General features: G+C 35.8%; 1 protein-coding gene and 1 pseudogene across 3 annotated transcripts in view; both read right to left on the minus strand.

Annotated features, from left to right (window-relative positions):
* Window positions 1–4,733: 4,733 nt before the first annotated feature.
* On the minus strand, window positions 4,734–5,964 carry LOC114515567 (annotated as a pseudogene).
* A 3,235-nt stretch (window positions 5,965–9,199) lies between these two features.
* Window positions 9,200–19,178, minus strand: part of LOC114515590 (cubilin-like) — a 43,994-nt gene continuing 34,015 nt past the window's right edge. For all 3 annotated transcript variants that reach the window (XM_028534878.1, XM_028534876.1, XM_028534877.1), the window contains 7 exons: window positions 19,037–19,178; window positions 17,382–17,577; window positions 16,072–16,208; window positions 15,238–15,439; window positions 14,404–14,552; window positions 10,337–10,523; window positions 9,200–10,135 (listed from right to left, as the gene is read on the minus strand). The exon at window positions 19,037–19,178 is cut by the window's right edge and continues 7 nt beyond it. In XM_028534878.1, the coding sequence (XP_028390679.1) occupies window positions 9,894–10,135; window positions 10,337–10,523; window positions 14,404–14,552; window positions 15,238–15,439; window positions 16,072–16,208; window positions 17,382–17,577; window positions 19,037–19,178 (1,255 nt within the window). In that variant the 3' untranslated portion in view covers window positions 9,200–9,893. The remainder of the gene's footprint in view (window positions 10,136–10,336; window positions 10,524–14,403; window positions 14,553–15,237; window positions 15,440–16,071; window positions 16,209–17,381; window positions 17,578–19,036) is intronic.

The raw sequence follows: 19,178 nt of genomic DNA on the forward strand, positions 1-19,178 counted from the left end.
GGTGATTAGAATACTACACGTGATGTTTCAAATTTGGGAAAATTGAACTCGCCCTTCCCGCTCTTCTAAATTTGATAAATATTTCAAACATTACTCGTACTATTATTTTGGTAGTTACTCTACAACTGCACAGGATCATTTTTCAATGGATTTGTGGAGTGGAGTTTCAATGGAGTGGATTTGATCTTGCATACAAAGTGTCGGCGTCGTAGTCCTTGATGTGCAAATTATCATTATTCATTTCTGCATAAATTATTTATTTTCATAATCAAGATGCACTAAAATATTAGTATAGCAGGACTAAATTGTCAGGCCGCATTGCTACGTCACTGCAATCTGTACTTATCAGTGTTTGTAGATATTTTAATGGTATATAAGCGCGAAAATGAACGGAGTCAATGGGTCAAAATTAAGAAATCCATCGGGCAGAACAGTGTATATGAATAATCCGCCCCCCGAAATCCGTATAGTTTTACCCCCCATGATATAAAATTATTTAGATCAGCACAGATCAGTTTCACTTTTATTGGGCAAGTATTTCTAGGTTTGCAAATGTTATTCCTGGAAAACAATATTTTATCTGGTTTTGGAATGATAACTGCGCAGTCATTGAATTCCGAATACAGAACAATTATCTTAAAGCGTATAATCAGATGCAAATTTACTAAAATGCAAATTTAATTTATTTACTAAAATGCAAAACTAAAATGCAAATTTATCGCAAAAATTCTGCTTATTCAATGTTCAACGATAGAAGTTTGAAGAACACAATGCCTCCATTAATTAAATTTGCATTTTGTTTTGTCTGGAAGTCTCATTTCGAATTCCCATCGGCGGAAAAATTTGATTTTGAGCAACAATTTTTAAAAGACGATAACTCGGCCAGTTTTGATCGTGTCGATATAAGAAAAGTATAATCGTAAACTAATTAAGCTAATCGTAAACTAATTAAGCCATCAAAAAATTATATCGTTTACTTTAGTATTTTATACACAGCAGCTTGTCAAAGTTGGATTTGAATTTTTTTATACACATGCACTGTATATAAACTTTTAAATTGGCTAATACCACAAAATCTAAAATTGTGTTGCAGACCCTTGAGTTTTTTAGGGTGAATTCAGATGTCAAGTTTCTTTAGAGCGAGAATCATGGCACTTATAGACTGACATAACTAGTTCGATGACGAGAAAGTGACACATGCAATATTGAAAAGAAATTATGCATTTGTATGCTAAATTCCAATCTTAACAAATAACATTAAAAGCCCCGTTTCACTGCAGTCAAATTATTGGTACGGCCAAATTTGGTACCCGTGACCCATTTTCATCAGTGTTCAGGTTATCAATACACGTGGTCGCTTTTTAGGAACTTCTTTGAAAGACTAGCTAGCAGAGTTTATTTACATGCACATGATCGTACACCTTTTCTTGCAGGCTCACCCATTGCACTTGTTGAAGTGAAAGTGGTTTTCTAAATTGACTCGGTGTTAATAACATGTACACCTGCAAAGAGATTTCTTTAAATGCCACTAAAACTATTGCATGCTATGGTGTACTTTGTAAAGGTAGTGAACAAGATATTTGGCGAGATTTACATCATCGCATTATACGTGATGATGCGTGATTTTCTACTGAATTTTAAAACCATCAAGCCGAATTATGTCAACGTCTACCGTATAATTATAACAGGTACATGATTGCATGCCCATACTGTACTTATTTTCTTTCAACTCCTGATATAAACTAATATTCATATTCTAATGCACATATTAATGTTATTTTAATATTTCTCGCCATACAATATATAAAAAGCCACGGTCTGATGTTTCACAGTAAAAATCTCACGCTCGGTCAATAATCAGTTATTATTATTAAACTCCGCTTCGTGAGAACTTTGAAGTTTATAATTATGAGAAAAAAGACTGTAGAGGATCTAGATAGCATTTGAGGGCCTCGGATAACTTGGAAAACAAATTAATGGCAATTTTTTATTGACTTAAATGCCGGTATTTTATAGGAATTTTGTTGACGGCAAAATTGGATTTGAAATAATATAATATTTGCATAAAAATAGCAATCTAAGTACCACAAAATAGCAAAATGCAGTTTACAGTTGTATGGAGTCCCATGCTGCCTTTGGAATGGCAACCAGGTATAGTAATTGTCATTGCTTTTCAAATAATTACCATGCAAGTGTTTATTTTGTCACGAAAACTATGTTGATGAACGTGGATACATTAGCTTTCCTCACACCCGCTCTAACAGGTTCAAATGTTGTTGCCAATAGTTTTCACTAGAATTGTTCGTCCAATCAGAAAACAAAGAATTCCAGTAAGCCAGATTTTGCTCATGCATGATTAACCATGTCGGTCACGTCATTTATTATGACATATTGATTTTCCCAGGGCTTTCGACACACGCAGTACGCGAAAATTGAAAATTATCTGGCAGCATTCCTTTCTTCAGAAATTAGTTATTTTTAGAATCAATAAGCAATAAAATATTGGCAAAATCTTTTTAGGATAACCAAAGGTCGAAATGTGGAGAGAGGACTGTGGTTAAAGTTTGAGTTCCAGCTAGTCCTCTCACTACATTTTGACCTGAAACACACATCCTTAAAATATTAGCGCAGCAGTACTAAATTGTCAGTCTGTCTACATCACTGTAAACCGTAGGCCCTACTTAATGGTGATTTTAGTTCTTTCAGAGGATACAAGCACCAACAATGAACCAAGCCAAGGAGTTCGATTTTGTTAGCGGCGCGAAACCGGGCTTTTATCCGGTTAGCATCAAAGCTAATAATCTCTGAAATTTTTATCCCTTCCTTGCTTTTTGTGGGCTATTGAGATATAAAATTAATAAATAAATCATGATTAGTTTCACTTTCAATGGTTTAGTATTTCATGCAGGTTCTGCAAGTGCTCTTCCAGGAAAATAACATAAGCTTTTCAAATTATCAGTTCACCAACATGCTGCACGCTGTATACGTAATAAGCCTGTATATATATTTATATATATATATATATATATATATATATATATATATATATATATATATATATATATATATATATATATATAGTTTTGCAAATTGAATATTTTTATTTTGGATGCAGAAAACTTTAAATTATAATAAATTATAATAAAGCAACGTTGCTATCATTTCTCACACATGTCAGGACATATGTTAGTTGTCACTTGCCAAAGAGTGTAAAATGATGTTATTTGGAGCTGTAAAATGGGCTTGGCCTTTGGGGTATTGAAATGAGTAAATAACATGATCCTGGTAAACGTTCAGTCATCCTAGCAATAGCATATTCTTGTTTGGTTTAAAGAGAACTTTTTATAATACCACAAAATCATGTCAGGCTTTGTCAAATCTCGGGTAACCAGTGCCGTCTGTTGTGAACTACTTCAAAGTTTATTATTTTACACTCTTGGCAAGTGACAAGTACCATTTCCGGCGCTATCGATTACAAGATGGCACGATTTGAATAAATAATAGACATGCAGGTCTGCGAAATACGAAAACATCTTAATATTGAAAATGCATGAGTTTGCACTTATCGAAACTCTTAAGCACTTCCGAAGACGTTATAATTAGGTTTCCGGTGAAACTATTTTAATTTCTTTACGACATATAACTTGTACTTGAAATTCTCCGAGAGTCAAAGCTCAGAAGGAAGCGACTCGTGCGCAGTAGCTCTATCAAGGGAGTTCAGTTGATGTATTCATATCAAGTGGCTGTTGATGCAGTTCACGTACGGGTTGGCAAGTATAGCATTGGATAAAGAACCTGAACTGTTATAAGGATAAATATAAATTCATCAAAGTATCAGACCGTCGGTAGAAATAGGAGGAAAGCAAAGGTCAACCGGAAAGCGAGCAACAAAGGCTATGCCTTGAATCTTAGCTCCTCAACGGGTAAGTTTGTTTAATATATAACCAGGTCGGTAGCTTTAGAATTCATAAACATGCATATATCTAGCATATATTTCCACATATACTAGCATGCATATGCGACCATAAATCTATAGAGTGTACAAGCAAAATAATTATATTGTAGTATATAATATACAAAGTTTAAGTGAAAGTGAAGTCCGCTATGCGCATATATAACAAATTGAGGCCTAAATTTACGATTTTTTTAATTAAAAGCACTAGTTGAGATTTATTTAGGCATAGCGAAGAAAATGTTTCTAGATTTTTAGAAGAACTTATACAGATCTACATGATATCATGCCATACCTGATCTAAGATTTCATACATCGGTCTGTTAAATTAATTAATAAGCTATAAGTTAATAAGCTTTCCTGATGATCAGTACACTGACAATATTTATAACCAAATTTATATTTGGGCATAGAATCTGCATTTTCTAAACACTTTGATTCATCGTAATTATCGTTTCTCTGGTTTATAAATGAAAGTAATCACCACACAAAGATTAACTTTCACGACCCTACGTTTCAACACTCCGGTCTAGTGTCTTCATCAGGGGTGATCTGATGTCGAAACTCGGTTCCTTATATACTCTCAAGATGACGTCATCTATAAATTAGATGTAAATATTCTTTTTGCAAAATTTATTTGCAATATAATTTATAACTCATACTTTATTGACACTGTATATTAAATTATAATATTTGATATGATAATATTTAATTTTAATTAAATAGGTATGTGGAAAAAGTTGAGTGTACACTCAGTCAATTACCAGCTTGAACACATCAATCAACTTACCATAATAGCTTGTGGTTTAATATATACAAATTCATGCCAATTTGCTATAATGTCTCTGATAAGATGGCCTGTTTCATGCCCTCGATATTCCTGTACTTCCAGTTCATCATCTTCATCATCATTATCATCCATTGGCTCATTAAATGCAATTGCAATATTATGCAATATTGCGCATGCACCAATAAGCTGGCAAACCTTTTCCGGGTGCATTCTCACTTCTGAGTGCAGAAGATGGAATCGTCTCTTCCATCTACCAAATACTTGTTCAATTATGACCCGGGTCCTCCTATGGGCTTGGTTAAACCCCCTTTGATTTGCTGTGGCATGCTCATGATATGGTGTCATAAGGTATGGCTTCAATGCATAGCCACTGTCACCAAGCAAAATTCCCTGCTCCAAGTGGTTGTGGTTGTTCTCAAGCTGCTGGCATATTTGAGATGTGCGGAAAATGTGGCTATCATAGGTGCTACCAGGCCATCGAGCCACAATGTTTGTAAACCGTCCTATTAGAGGAGTATATTAAAAATGTAGTACATTTAAACGTGTGGTGTAATGGCTTTACTGATTCAAAAAGTTATTAATTAAACTGGACTAATCTTTTGGGACACCCAGTACAAGTAATAGCAGTGTGATTATATATAATTATGATACAGTATCAGTATGTACCTTCATGATCACAAATGCCCTGTACGCTGATATAGAGTGATAGCGCTTCCGGTTCACGTAATTATTCTCGTTATGATGTGGCGCCTGAATTCTGATGTGTGTACAGTCAACACAACCAATCACAGACGGCAAGCCAACTTGTGCAAAAAAGTGGTTCTTTACTTTCTCGATTTCGTTTATTGAAGACGGCCATTTTATGAAATCATTTCGTCTTCTATTCAGTGCCAAAGTTACATCTCTGACCGTTCGAGACACCGTTGATTTGTCGACACCGAAACTATCTCCAACAACTTGTAGGAAACTGCCGGAGGCATAAAATCTCAAGGCAATTAGGACTTGTTGTTGTGGCTCAAGTGCATGGCCTCCCTGCGTATTGCGAATTAAATCTTCATGCAGAAGGTTTGTAATGTAATTTAATTATTGCGTTTCTGCCAAACCTATACCTTGCCCTTAGCTCATCGTCGTAAAGGCCGTCAATATTTATGCCACGTAGACGATATCGTCTTTCCCGACGAGGATGATTTATTCGAAACAAATTAAGAGGAAAGGCTGCCATGTTTAATTTGCGAACTTGATACGTTAACCTAGGGTTAAGTAAGTTAACCCATCTAGCGAGGAGGGTTAAAGTTAACCTTTCCTTTAACCTAGGGTTAAAGATAGCCCAGTTTTGAACAACGCAAAGTAATCCAGAGTTAAAATTTAACCCAGTGTTAAGCAAATTTAACCCTGGGCTAGCGTAACCGGCTTTTGAACAACCGGCCCTAGGAACTTTATAACTTTATTGCTTGTTGTATCCTGATATGAAGATAGTTTGCATGAATCCGAGAGCAGAAAAGCCATTTACGTTGAAAGAATATAAAGCCGAGTTGGGGAAACCATACGAAATTAAGATTTACTTTATAAGTTTGCAAACGAGAGGACTACCTTGCACTACCTACAAACGAGAAGAATACGAAGGCTTTGACGAAGATGATGAAGATTAGGTTAATTAAGGCATTTTCTTAAAGTATGGCAGTATGCCGAATGAGAACAATTGGTAGGCTCAATAGTAAAATCAGTGGGTATATTAATAAAGATTAATAGTAATATCAACTTTACCTTTCATTGAAGTGAGGAATATTTTGTGTAGTATGACTATGTCATACTTTTGAACAATGAATAGAAGAAAATATTGCTGAATGTATACTCTATTTGTTTCTTCTTTTTAAACTAAAAACAGGAATTTAATAAAGCCAAAAGAATTTGCTGGTATTGTTGAATTGTATCTCAATTTTCTCCCGAAGAGATTTTGATATTTGCAATACATATATAATTGTAATTATAAAATCTAGTATTAAAATGAATTTTAAAGCATACATATTTCAACTTTTTGGTGACAATTCTATGGTTACAGTTAGTTCTCCAATTTGTGGTGGACAGAGTTTCAGGTACAATAGAAAGGTTAAATATTACCATAAGGATGAATAATGCATTAATTCTTTATTTATTTCTGATTAATTATTAATTTTAATTAATTTATTTCTAATTAATCTTGTACTCCGTGGTATGTCTGGTTTAAAAGCTGAAGTGATTTTTCTGTTTATATTTGTGATTTTTAATTACAATATTTCAATTTTTAGTGATGATTCTATGCATGGCTGCAGTCCAAATTATGGTGGACATAGTTTCAGGCACAATAAAAGCATTTAATATTGCCATAAGGACTAATAATGTATCAAACTATTTCTATTAATAGTGTACTGACTCCATGGTATGTCTGGTTTAAGAGCTGAAGTAATTTCACTAATTACTGAGCATATTTCAAATTTTTAGTGATAATTCTATGGCTCTCCAAATCCTGGTGGACAATGTTTCAGGTACAATAAAAAGATTTATTATTGCCATAAGAAGGAATAATGTATCAAACCATTTTTACTAATATTGTACTCCATGGTAAGTCTGGTAGCAAGGGTGAATTTCACTTTTGACCAATCAGGGCATTTGGAACGATTTTCAGTTTTGATTGTTCTTACAGGTGCATGAGCAGCCGGAGTTGTAAGAAAGACGTGATTAAACTTGTCAAGTTTGGAATTGACATTAGGGTCTGCAAAAATAGAAATAAATTCTTCGAATCTAGATGCAAGGTGGGCAGCAAACCTTTCACGGTCGTAGTTCTTATAGCTGCGCGCTAAGATATATTGTGGTGATTGCTTAGGTAGCTTCACATTGAGGACTGCATATACCGGTAAGTGATCGCTTGCCGCGTAATATCCATGACGCCCCTTTCAATAACAAGATTGAATGATGTAGTTAATATTACGTCAATTATCGATTCGCTTGTGTCTGTTATTCTAGTTGGTGTTTTGATTAATTGATTCAAGTTCATTTCAAGCATGAAGTTTCCTAATGCTGTGTTCTCTGGACAGCTCTTCATAACATTGCAATTCAAGTCTTCCAATATAAAAATAGGCTTATTTTGAAGAAAGGCTTGGATAAAGCTCGGCTTTAAGTCAGTGTCTAAGCAGAACAGTGGACACTCTGGTGGTCTGTATGATATACATATTATAATTTTAACTTTTTACTCCGGAGTTTCAACCACAGTTGGTGGAAAAGATTTTCAGAAACGAATGATATTTCTTTAAGTTTAAATGCTTTAATGCCATTACGAATGTATGCACATACACCACATCCACGTTTATGTAGGCGATCCTGTCTAAATAAGGTATAACCCTGGATGGAGATCTCAGCATTCGTTATCGTAGAACTCATCCATGTTTCGGATAATGTGAAGACTTCGAGTTTTGTTTCAGAAAGAAATTCCTTGAGCTGTACCATGTCAGTAGCATTGCATAACGATCTAATATTCAAATTAACTATTTCAATATTGACTACTTTTGCTGTTTTTTCGTGAATGTTATTCTTACTAATATCAGAGGTAGTATTCGAACTGGCGATGTTCGAACGGGAGTATACATCTAATAATGGAATCGGTATCATATAGCATTCTGTCTTTCGATATTCTCCGTGTTCGACGGGGTGGATTCGGCTTCCGTTTGGGTTCTATACGAAAAAAAATCTTTATTCAATCCATTAAGGTTAGTACTATTCGGCTGTTCGGATTGATAGCGCCATGCTCGTTGATCGTGATGGACATGACGTCTGGAATTTTTCCTTCGGACTCGAAGGGGTTCTGCTCGATTTGTAATGCGAACGGGGATATTATTAATATGGTCGCGTTGCCGGTGACCTTTTGTTGCGGTGTTTGAGATTCGTTGTTTGGGCTCTTTTGATTTATAGATGTTTTGGTTGTTTTAATTATATGTAAACGGCATTGTGATGCTGATCGTCAACATCGCTTGTTTGATTGCAATTTCCCCCCTCTTTACGGATTGTGTGACGTACCATCCACCAGACGCAGATGGCAACGAACTATATGAGTATATGATTTACATTTACATTTTTATTTATACATACTTTGCGCTCAAATTTCCATACGCTCAAATGAAGCTAGTGCCGTTTGCGCTGTTTAATGGAATCTTTAAATCGATATAAATTATTTGAATCCCCATTTATAGCAAGGAACATAAACATAAACATATTGTCGGGATTTATCTTACCGTCCACCATAACTTGTAATTCATCACTTCCTTTATGCTCGTGAATTTTACCGCTTTTTCAAAAAGTGATATAACATGTGGTCTGGAAGTGGGAACTCTGATGAAGGAAAACGTGATAGGATATATAATTATCAAGATTATGGAAAAAAGAAGTATAATCTTTGTGATCGTATAAACTTTTATACTGTTATACTGTCTTCAACAATTATTATGATACATTAGTCATGTTGAATCGAGAACTGATTTCAAAACTATAGTGACGGGTAGATTGTTACTAATGAGTTCTGCAGAAAATCATAATTTTTTACAAAATTAATGCTCTGCAGCTAGCTACACAAATTAAATGTATTGCTCTGAATGCATTCGTAAATTACAGAATTTGTTATGTTTGGTTTACGATCGTTTTCGCGAACCTATATAAAAATGTACTGGATCATCAGTCATAGTGCATGAACTGTGGCAATAAAGGCAAAGTTTCTGAGTAAAAACCTAAATTAAGAACTTTAGTACGACAATTCAAGAGGATAACTTTGAAGTCACAAGCCATGTTTTTCTCGATGTGTGCCAAATTTAAATCCTGAACTGAATAAAGGCATATGTATGTGAAAAACAGGTTATCACATGATAAGCTCGGTGATACCAGCTTATCACTCTGAGTTCAAATAAGAATACCCCAATCCTAAGTTCATCCACTTTGATCATACACCTAATTGCATGTTTATTGACGTTTCATAATGCTATATATCTTCTATACGCCTTGTTCTAACCCGTGTAGATTGTACCCGTATTTAACTAGTTCTTTTAAGACTAAGTGTTGCTGATGGGAGAAAAATTGCCTTATTATTCCTAGATTCGATATCGATTATATCGCTCTACAGTATTGAGTTATTTAGATATCAACATAAGTGTAGTTATTCCCGTCTTGTGCAGCACTCTCTGGTTCGTTGTCGCTTTGTAGAAGGTTAATATCATCTAGTTCATGCATGGTGTTTGGCAATTGGTGATATAAAATTCGGTTGAACCTTCGACGACGATAACACGCCAGCATACATGCAATGAAAAGGCCAAAGAGGAGTCCAGCTCCAGCGGTTATTGCAAATATATACCACTTAGTTCCGCCTTTGGATTTTTCTGAAAATGAGAATGTGCTTGGTTGATTAAGTTAGACGGTTCAGATAAAAGTCATAACCAGAAATTCAGGACATTACTGAATTACCATAAAAGTTCATAATGATTAATTACTATAAAAGTTCTGAATGGCCAAATTAAATCTTACAAAAGTAGAATTGCCTTGCAAGTTGCAAGAAAAAATGCACCGTGTTAACATCTCACCATTTGCGTCGGAGACTTTTAAGACAAATTCACTTCCTGGCCAGAAATTATCCGTGTGAAATACGATGGTCAGATTTAGTCCAGATGATACCAGTTCTCCAGGCAATTTGTCTCCACAATACCGCATGAAGAAATGACCGTCATAAACGGTCAAATGCTCATAGTTACACTCATCACTACTTCTCAGCTAAATGAAGATGAATTATAACACGATAGATTGATTTTAATCAGTTGTCATTGTCAGTGGCGTAGCCAGCCTGACGATTTTGTCCCGCTATGTAAATTTCGAGTTATTATAATTATTCATGTCTTTAGAAATCTATTGTTTTCACAGTCAGTGAACACCAAAATATTAGCATAGCGGGCGGACAAATCGACAGGCTGGCTACGCTACTGGTCATTGTCATATTGATCAATAATGATCGATATATGAAGTGGTTAGTTTGTTGCATTGGTCATTCGAAGAAAAAAAAATAGAACTGGCCATTTTATAGCCGCCCTCCTTAGCACGAGTTTGTAAGGGATTTGGGTTTGTAAATATTCGCTCCGCAAATAATTTTTGAAATTGACCTCCTCCAAATTGGAATTTCAGATTTGGGTGAAAATTTTGGTGTGGAAAATTTTGATGGCGCAACTCGCGAGATTACAATTAATCTGGGAGGAAATAAAGTAATTCACCTCTGCCCATGCATTCTGGAAAAGTCCCTGCATGGATGAGGTCTTTACGACTTAATTGACTTTACGACTTCATTTCTATGAGCAAATACTTTTTAACTTAACCGTTTTTCTTTAAACCGGCTTTTTTAAAATTTTTGATATTATTCCCGAGCCGGTGCGGAGCACCGTGCGAGGGTACTAATTCCGCTCGGATATTTACACCCACGATGTGCAAATGCGAAATCAAAGTTGTCCGCCATTATGCAATGGACCTCACGCCATGGACGGTCTTCTACGTTATGCGCATGCGCCAGTGTGAACTACTAAGCTCTTGATTGGTTGAGATCAATGAATAACTGTCATTTCGCAAAATTTTAATGAAATTCATAAATTTATGTTTTCATATATATCGAATATATGTATTTTTAATTAAATTGGTCGGAAACTCGAATGTGGTCAGGACTTTTCACGGTTTAACAAATAACAAGACCAAATTTTCGAGTTTCGACCGAATTTACCGTGTATAATGAAGTCGGAAGATTTTACACTTGGTAATAGAGAGGTTAAGATACCCTGGTTTCGGTACACGGGTACGGGTAGCCATATTTTACTCATTGGAATTTCTTGTTGTTTGCACGTTTCGTGATACAAATCATGCTTACCTCAAGAGGCTAAAGTCTACTGGAAATAAATTGTCAAGGTAATCTTCGAAAAAATTGAGAAACAATGAGGGAAATTCAGTGAACAAAATAAGGCTACCCGTACCCGTATACCGGAACCGGGGAATCTTAACCTCTCTACTATTTCATCCGGCACGGCTTTAAAAAGTAATTCTTTTGTGGTAAACACAACTTTAATATTCTCAGTACTTCACTATAAATCTGAATGTGTTATGTGATAAACGACATTATAATTTCATTTATAAACTCCGTTTTCATAATGAGAAAAAGAAAAGAAAATCAAAACATTCCCGTGCAAAAACCGGTCGAAGCGTAACTTAAAACTTTGGAAGTTGTATGAGACGTCTGATGTTATATTTCATGGTAATTTTAATTAAAATAATTTACCATAACACTGACTATAGATGAGTAACTTAAGTAGGTAGGAATCTCGTCGTATTTTTGCCATTTTTTCACAAAAATATGAGGGTAAACTTTGATTCTTTAAAAATATACGGCCGTTGCGAGTTGCTATGACTACAGTATTTCCACGTGCAGAAAAATATTTCCATACTTTTCTCAATTTCTTTTTCTCACTATACCATGTACCCTCCAAAACCCCCAACCCACATAAATTTTCCAACAATCATGTTACCATCCCTATGCTTAACTAATTTCGTTCAACCGAGGCGAGGGGTTGCTGCATGCATGTATTTCTAGTAATATTTGTATTCACGCAGTCGACTGAGCCTTGAAATGACTGTTTATCCCCGAGCCGGCGCAGAGCGCCGTGCGAGGGCACTAATTCCGCTGGGAGATTTATTAGACCCGGGTATTGTGACAGAACACAGCGGAATCCAAAGTCGTTCAAATACTACTATGTCATGTACGGTCGACGTTGGGTGGTTTTGTTAGTTATGCGCATGCGCGAAGTACTGGTAATGAGTAAAGACTGGTAATCAGCAACGTCATGATTGGCTAAGGCGGGAAGTTTGTATTTAATGAAAACGTCAGCAAATTATTTAACTATCATTTCGCGAATTATTTTGTAAAAAAATTATATCACAAAAGTATGAAATTGAGCACAAATACTTGTTAAACAATGCGGATAAAATTTGAGACTGAGTGATTAAAGAGGAATGATACATAATCTGTACTAAGCTGCCAAGTCTTTTAAACAGTTAGGAGTCTTTTGTGTTTATTCCGTATTTGCTGTATTAAAAAAGTGCAGTTTATTTGTAGACGATATGAGCTTGATATGTTGTTTTTCAAAGATGTAACCGGCCACGAAAAGCTATCACACCATTGTTTTACCTTCAAAAGGTCAGGTAAGGTAAGGGTTTTTAAATTTTGCATTTGAATTTCGAAATTCATTTGAAATTCAGAGCTTTTATATTCGACTACAAAGAAAAGCATTTGACGTTTAGGCCCTGAAGATTTTGTAATGTTTTGACGTTTTGAAGGTTGAATTTTTAACTGTAAGAGTCCATAAATTGATTTCCAGGTTCAAGTAACTGAAACACGGGTGATGTTAACTTCAGTTTTATGACTATATTTGATTATACATTTGATTCCAAATAATAGTAAATCGTTTATCGACTCATTTGAGTCATGTTACATTTATACAGTACTGTCCAAAGATAACCTAACAACACCCGCGGTGAACCTAGGTCAAACCTCGGTCTGATCACGGTTGAACCGAGAGGTCACGAGGTCCAAACGCGGTGAGACGGAGATTAAACCTCGGTCTGACAGACATTTCTTAAGATTAGAAGCAAACGGCCAGTGTGAAGGTATTTTTCCCTTGCGGTCGTCTGTGGTTCCTATATCGGTCGACCGCGACCGAACCGCAACCTAACCCGAAGCGAACTGCGACCAAACCGTAGCCACAGTGTTAGGTTATTTCTGGACAGTACTGTAAGCAGTAGCGTAGCCAGCCTGTCGATTTGTCCCGCTATGCTAATATTTTAGTGTTCACTGACTGTGAAAACAATAGATTTCTAAAGACATGAATAATTATAATAACTCGAAATTTACATAGCGGGACAAAATCGTCAGGCTGGCTACGCCACTGACTGTAAGCTTAGTGCATGCATGTATTTCCAATCTTATTAAAATTTTCATTTCAAAAGTAGCGAAAGCTTTGTATTTGTGACTATTGAATGATCGACTTTCCTGTCACATAAGTAAGATCCTTTATCAGCTACAACTCGAGCTGCTATCAAATTCAACTATAATCACCCAATCGAAGTAAAGTTCACCCGCGTTTAAAGTCATTTTTACATTCTCTTTCATTTAATATTACCAGTCAATCGTTTATATACGTTCTGGATGATGCGAGATAAAAAATATAGTAATTTTAAAAAGCTTTAAAATGGAAGGCAATTGCTATTGATGTGAACCAAAATTTTAGAATCAGCTGCTTGCACGTCGTTACTGTCACCAGTTTCTACCTTCGTATAAATTATGCATAACGTACAAAATCACCTAACCTCTAACTGTGTTTTCAGGGTGGTCAACTTTTTAATTCGCAACAACAATTCGCATTTGAATTCCTATAGGTGCAATTAAAATCACCTGGTAGAATAATAACCTCGCACGGCGCTCCGCACCGGTTTGACACCCCGAAGTCCATGACATAAAATATGGACGACTTTTAATTTTGCTTTTCCCGCGGTAATTCGAAATACTCGGAATCAGTATCCTAGCTTCCACGGCGTTTTGGGGAGAAGAACAGATAACATAACCTACCGAGAATTGCGAAAATTGGAGGAGAATATGCGACCCAGCAGTGCTAAATATTGTCCATACGCAGTCCATCTTAAGGCTCAGGGACATTAAAGCAGAATCGTCAAATTTGAGTGTCCCAGGCGTTTGCAGATGTGTTTTTCCACATGAATCTGCAAAAAAAATCGCACAAAGATATAACCTACAAAATTAATTAGAAAAAAAAAATATATATATATATAAACGTTAAATACTACAAGAAATTGTTTTTTTTTGAAATATTATATGCTTCTCTTTCCAAAAAACAACAAAAAGTTAGGTAAATCATAGCCTGAACACAGAACTTCGTTTCCTCCGCCTTAAAATTCGCGGGGAGAGACGCAAAGGCGAAAGAAAGGTCTGAGAAAAATTTGTCATAGGCTAGGGTATGTAACAAAGCTGAATGGCTAATTCACAGAGAAATGGCTTTTCATTGGCTAATTAACGCGCACATAAAGTTTTTGAAAGGTCGTTAACAATCATCAGCAATTAAGTGAAATTGACAAATATCTATTATTTTTCTATTTGAGTAGAGATTTTACGAACACCGAAATGGCCGCGGATGTGCTTGAATAGGGCCAGTGGGCCAGTAAAATGATATGATATTCGAGGGATAAGTAGAAAAATTGAAACGTCTCGCAACAACTGATACGCTCAACAAGGAAATAAGCAGTGCCTTTAACTTTGTAATCTATATTGTCAGTTGATAGGGCAAAAATAATATTGATATATGCTGGCACGATAGGATATGCCTCCACAGATATTAAAATCGATATCTGTGCATTCTTTTCAGTGAATTATAATTTTTTCCAATCTTACCGCTTACGTTTGCATAACGAAACGCAAACCCACATCGCTCCTTATATATACTATCCCTGTGATATACGATAGATAAACTCGGGCCAGATGATAACAGAAACATTGGGAATTGGCCGCCATAATATCGCCCCAGTTTTGCTGATTTAATAGAATCACCGTCATAAACATCCAAATATTCATATCCACACCGGCTAGTTTTCGTCTAAAGACAAAGCAATTATGAGCAATTTATATAATACAAGCACTATGCATGCAACATCAACAGTAACCGCAGACACGTTGAAAACATTTACATTCAGGAGGAGGTCAGCTGTCCTCAATTTAGAATGCACACATTGTGCAGTTTGCTCGCGAAATATGCACATTTTCCATTTTTCCGAAGCGTTTCTATAGTCTGCTTTCGAATTAACTAAAATATCTTCGTTATAAATTGATACAAAGCTTTTGAAAGAAATTGCCATGAAAACACCAAAGTTGACAGCAATTGAGTACATTTTTGAAAAGCGCAAATGCGATAGTAGCTATTCCTGAATTAATAATTCTCTTTATAAAAAACTTGCATTGATCTTGTTTTGAGATTTATGTCTCGCACTATATCCTGAAGGCCGAAATATATGGCTTAGCATTAGCTAAACATGTACTAAAACTCATTCCAGGACCATTTATATTTCAAATCGCTTCTTCATAAACAGTGCTTTCTAAAATATTAAATTCACGGGTATATAGCAACCGTCGCATGTCCTGAACATGACCGACATCGCTGGCGATGATCAGAGAAATATGATTGTATTATCACAGAACACTAAACCGTAAACAGCCGCTAACGTAACCTACCGATAAATGCAAAAATTCGAGGAAAATAGGCGTCCCATACACGTTAAAAATTCTCCATACACAGTCTACGTTCCTAGAGTATAAATCAGGGCTTTTGAGGGTGCCAGGAGTATACAGGTACGTTTCTCCGCATGAATCTGCAAAAAATAAAGCAACAGGTAACACATACACAGATTTTGAAACCTGACTGATTGCATGCTTTATCGAAACTGTCAAAGTTTTTCTTTTAGAATTTAGCAAAAAATACTAAAATATACTCTTTCACAAGTCTTGTTGAATTATTCTTTTTGCTTTTAAACGTCGCAAGAGTCAGACGTTGAAAATAGGTTGAAGGATCCTTACATAATTAATTTTTTTTAGCAGTTCTTGCACTCATACACCAGGTATTGGCTGATTAATGACATAATTATTTCCTCGTAACTGCAGATTTTCTAATCCGAATATATAACCAGTGGCGTAACGAACGAAGATGAGGCCCTTAGGTATATTTGGTGGGGGGGCCCTAGCTGTTTGTTATGTTTTCACTTGAAAAATAATTTGAGAGCTGAAGCTTGTAAATTTACATTAGTGTATTACTTCATTAGTTATTGAAGTAATAGAACATGGGTAATAGAATAGAATATTCAGCCATGGTCGATGGATAATCTATTATTTAATCTACCATCATTAATGCTGTATTTTCCTTTGCAGTCAACCTTATACCCTAGGCCTATCTTTGGCATAACAATTTGTTTTTAACCTGACTTTTTTATGCGATACACTGACACGCCGTTTTTCTTTAAGAATCGTGGCGATAGACGGCAATCAATGGGGGCCCCCCAACGGTCGGGGGCCCTACCTTACGTCCGTTACGCCACTGTTAATATAACATTTTTTACGTTCCGCGAAATCATGCCTATGAAAATTCGCGCGAGTAGAAGGACGAAATTAAACTCTCCTATGTGAAGTAAATTGATTTTACGCAATTTTGATTGTCGTACTATATTTTCCCGGAAATTTGTTTCGGGTTTGATCCGAATGGGATGTTGGTCAACTTAAGAACGGACAAAACAGCTATGTTACCAATGAAAGGAAGAACAGAGAGTGTTTCAATGAGTTAGATCGTGGCCACTCTACCACAATTGAAACTGCTTCCGGCGTCCAGGTACCTTTTAACGTCCTAACCATTATACGTTTACTTTCATTACGTCAATGATACAGCTGCGTGCGTCCAAAGTGATGATGGTGCCTTCATGGAGACTACAAACTACTTACATTCTGCATGTTATTGAAAAAAATTGCTAATTTTCTTAGTTTTAATTGTGTCTTACAATTTGTGCTGGTATAATTCAGGATAAATCCACCACTTCTTCCCCAATTGCCGTTCGTGTGAAATTTGATGAATAAATGGGAACTTGATTTCAAATCTTTAGGTAACTGATCTCCACAATATCGCCCCATTAGTCTTCTTGCACCCTTTAAATCATCGTTATAAACCTCCAGATATTCATATTCACAACTTTCCAGCTGAAAGTGAAGCAATTTCGAGTAAATCATGTCAGCAATATAATTATATGTAGTGTACTACACCTCAGATGCCTCGGATATAAACATTCAGAATTCGTGTGGTTTTTCACATTTCATTTTTCATTTTCTCCTTCTTAGGATGACCTTTTGGGTTATCACAATCTCTTCATTCTCGGTCATTCACCTAACTTTATCCCTTCCCTACATTTGATCCCTGGCTACACGAGCTATTTATCACGGCAATTTTCTTCGAACGCCTGGTGTATATGTTATTAAGTAATTTTAAACTAGAAACACATGCATGCAGCAACCCCTTGCTATTTCAAACCAAGTACACAATTTCCTGAGCTAACATGACCCAAAATTATATTATGAAAGAAACAAAACTCAGGCTAGATTATATTTTATCAAATCTAGCTATATTATACTTTATGGAGTATATTATAGGTAGCTAATGTTTCTATCATTCGGAATAAAAATAATCATAGAGCTAATATAAACTTTGCATGCCGTTCAATATTTGCTGCATTATGCCATGTCAGCAATTAAATAATGGTTTAAAATTGAAGTTTCAAACGATTAAAAAGGTATAAAATCTTCAGAGACAAACAAAAAACCTCAAATGTTATTTTATTCTGTGATTGCAGTCGACGGCTAAAAGTTTTACAGTGTGTAGTGATATTTGTCATATCAAAATTCAAATTACACTTTCCAAAAGACTTTTTGAATTTCAAGCGAAGGTGTTGGTCATGCCATACAAGGATGAAAATTATATAATAAACTGCATCCTTTCCGTGAAGCAAATACGAAATAAACACTGTCTTATTTAAGATTGCAGATTATGAACTATTTCTCTTACACCGCTTTGTCTGTATTCATGTTCTCCTTAGTTATCTGCCAAATATTCTTTATCATGTTTCTTCTCGTTTTATTTTGCACAAAGTTTATGAAACAGCAGAAACGTTTACAAAAGAGTTTACGATATGCCAGTTATTAAATTGCTGACGTTCTCGTTGAAATATAAACTTTCTGTCTTAGCCAAGCAGAACGTCGTTGATTACCAGTCGTTACTCGCGCATGTGCATAACTGACAAAACGTCGACCGTCTACCGTCCATGAAGAGGACAACTTTGGATCCCGCTACGCACTCCCAGGTTCCGGGTGTAATTCCTAATCTCCGGACGGAATTAGTACCCTCGCACGGTTCTCCGCACCGGCTCGGGGTTAACTCCGCAGCGAAGATATGCAACGTATATCGACGTATATTGTAGATAATTTACAAAATAACATACGCTAAGAGGAAAAAATCGGCGATAGAAATCGCCCGTGTAGCACGACTTTTCCCAATAATTCATAGAATAGGGCTAGTATTAGGATAAAAGATCGTAGAAAATTGACAACGCGGACCAATTTATTAATAAGGAACATCAATCATAAAACAATGGTTAACGTTACCTACCGAGAAATGAACAAAATGGAGGAGAATATCCGAAATTCCGTCAGCGTTATAAATTGTCCACTCGCAGTTCAGGTAATTGGGATATAAATTCGGATATCCTGGACTTTCCAGTGTGCCAGGAGTATACAGTTGAATCGCTCCG

Source organism: Dendronephthya gigantea, unplaced genomic scaffold (assembly GCF_004324835.1).
Source record: "Dendronephthya gigantea isolate DGI-Jeju-01 unplaced genomic scaffold, DenGig_1.0 000004F, whole genome shotgun sequence".
Lineage (NCBI taxonomy): Eukaryota > Metazoa > Cnidaria > Anthozoa > Malacalcyonacea > Nephtheidae > Dendronephthya > Dendronephthya gigantea.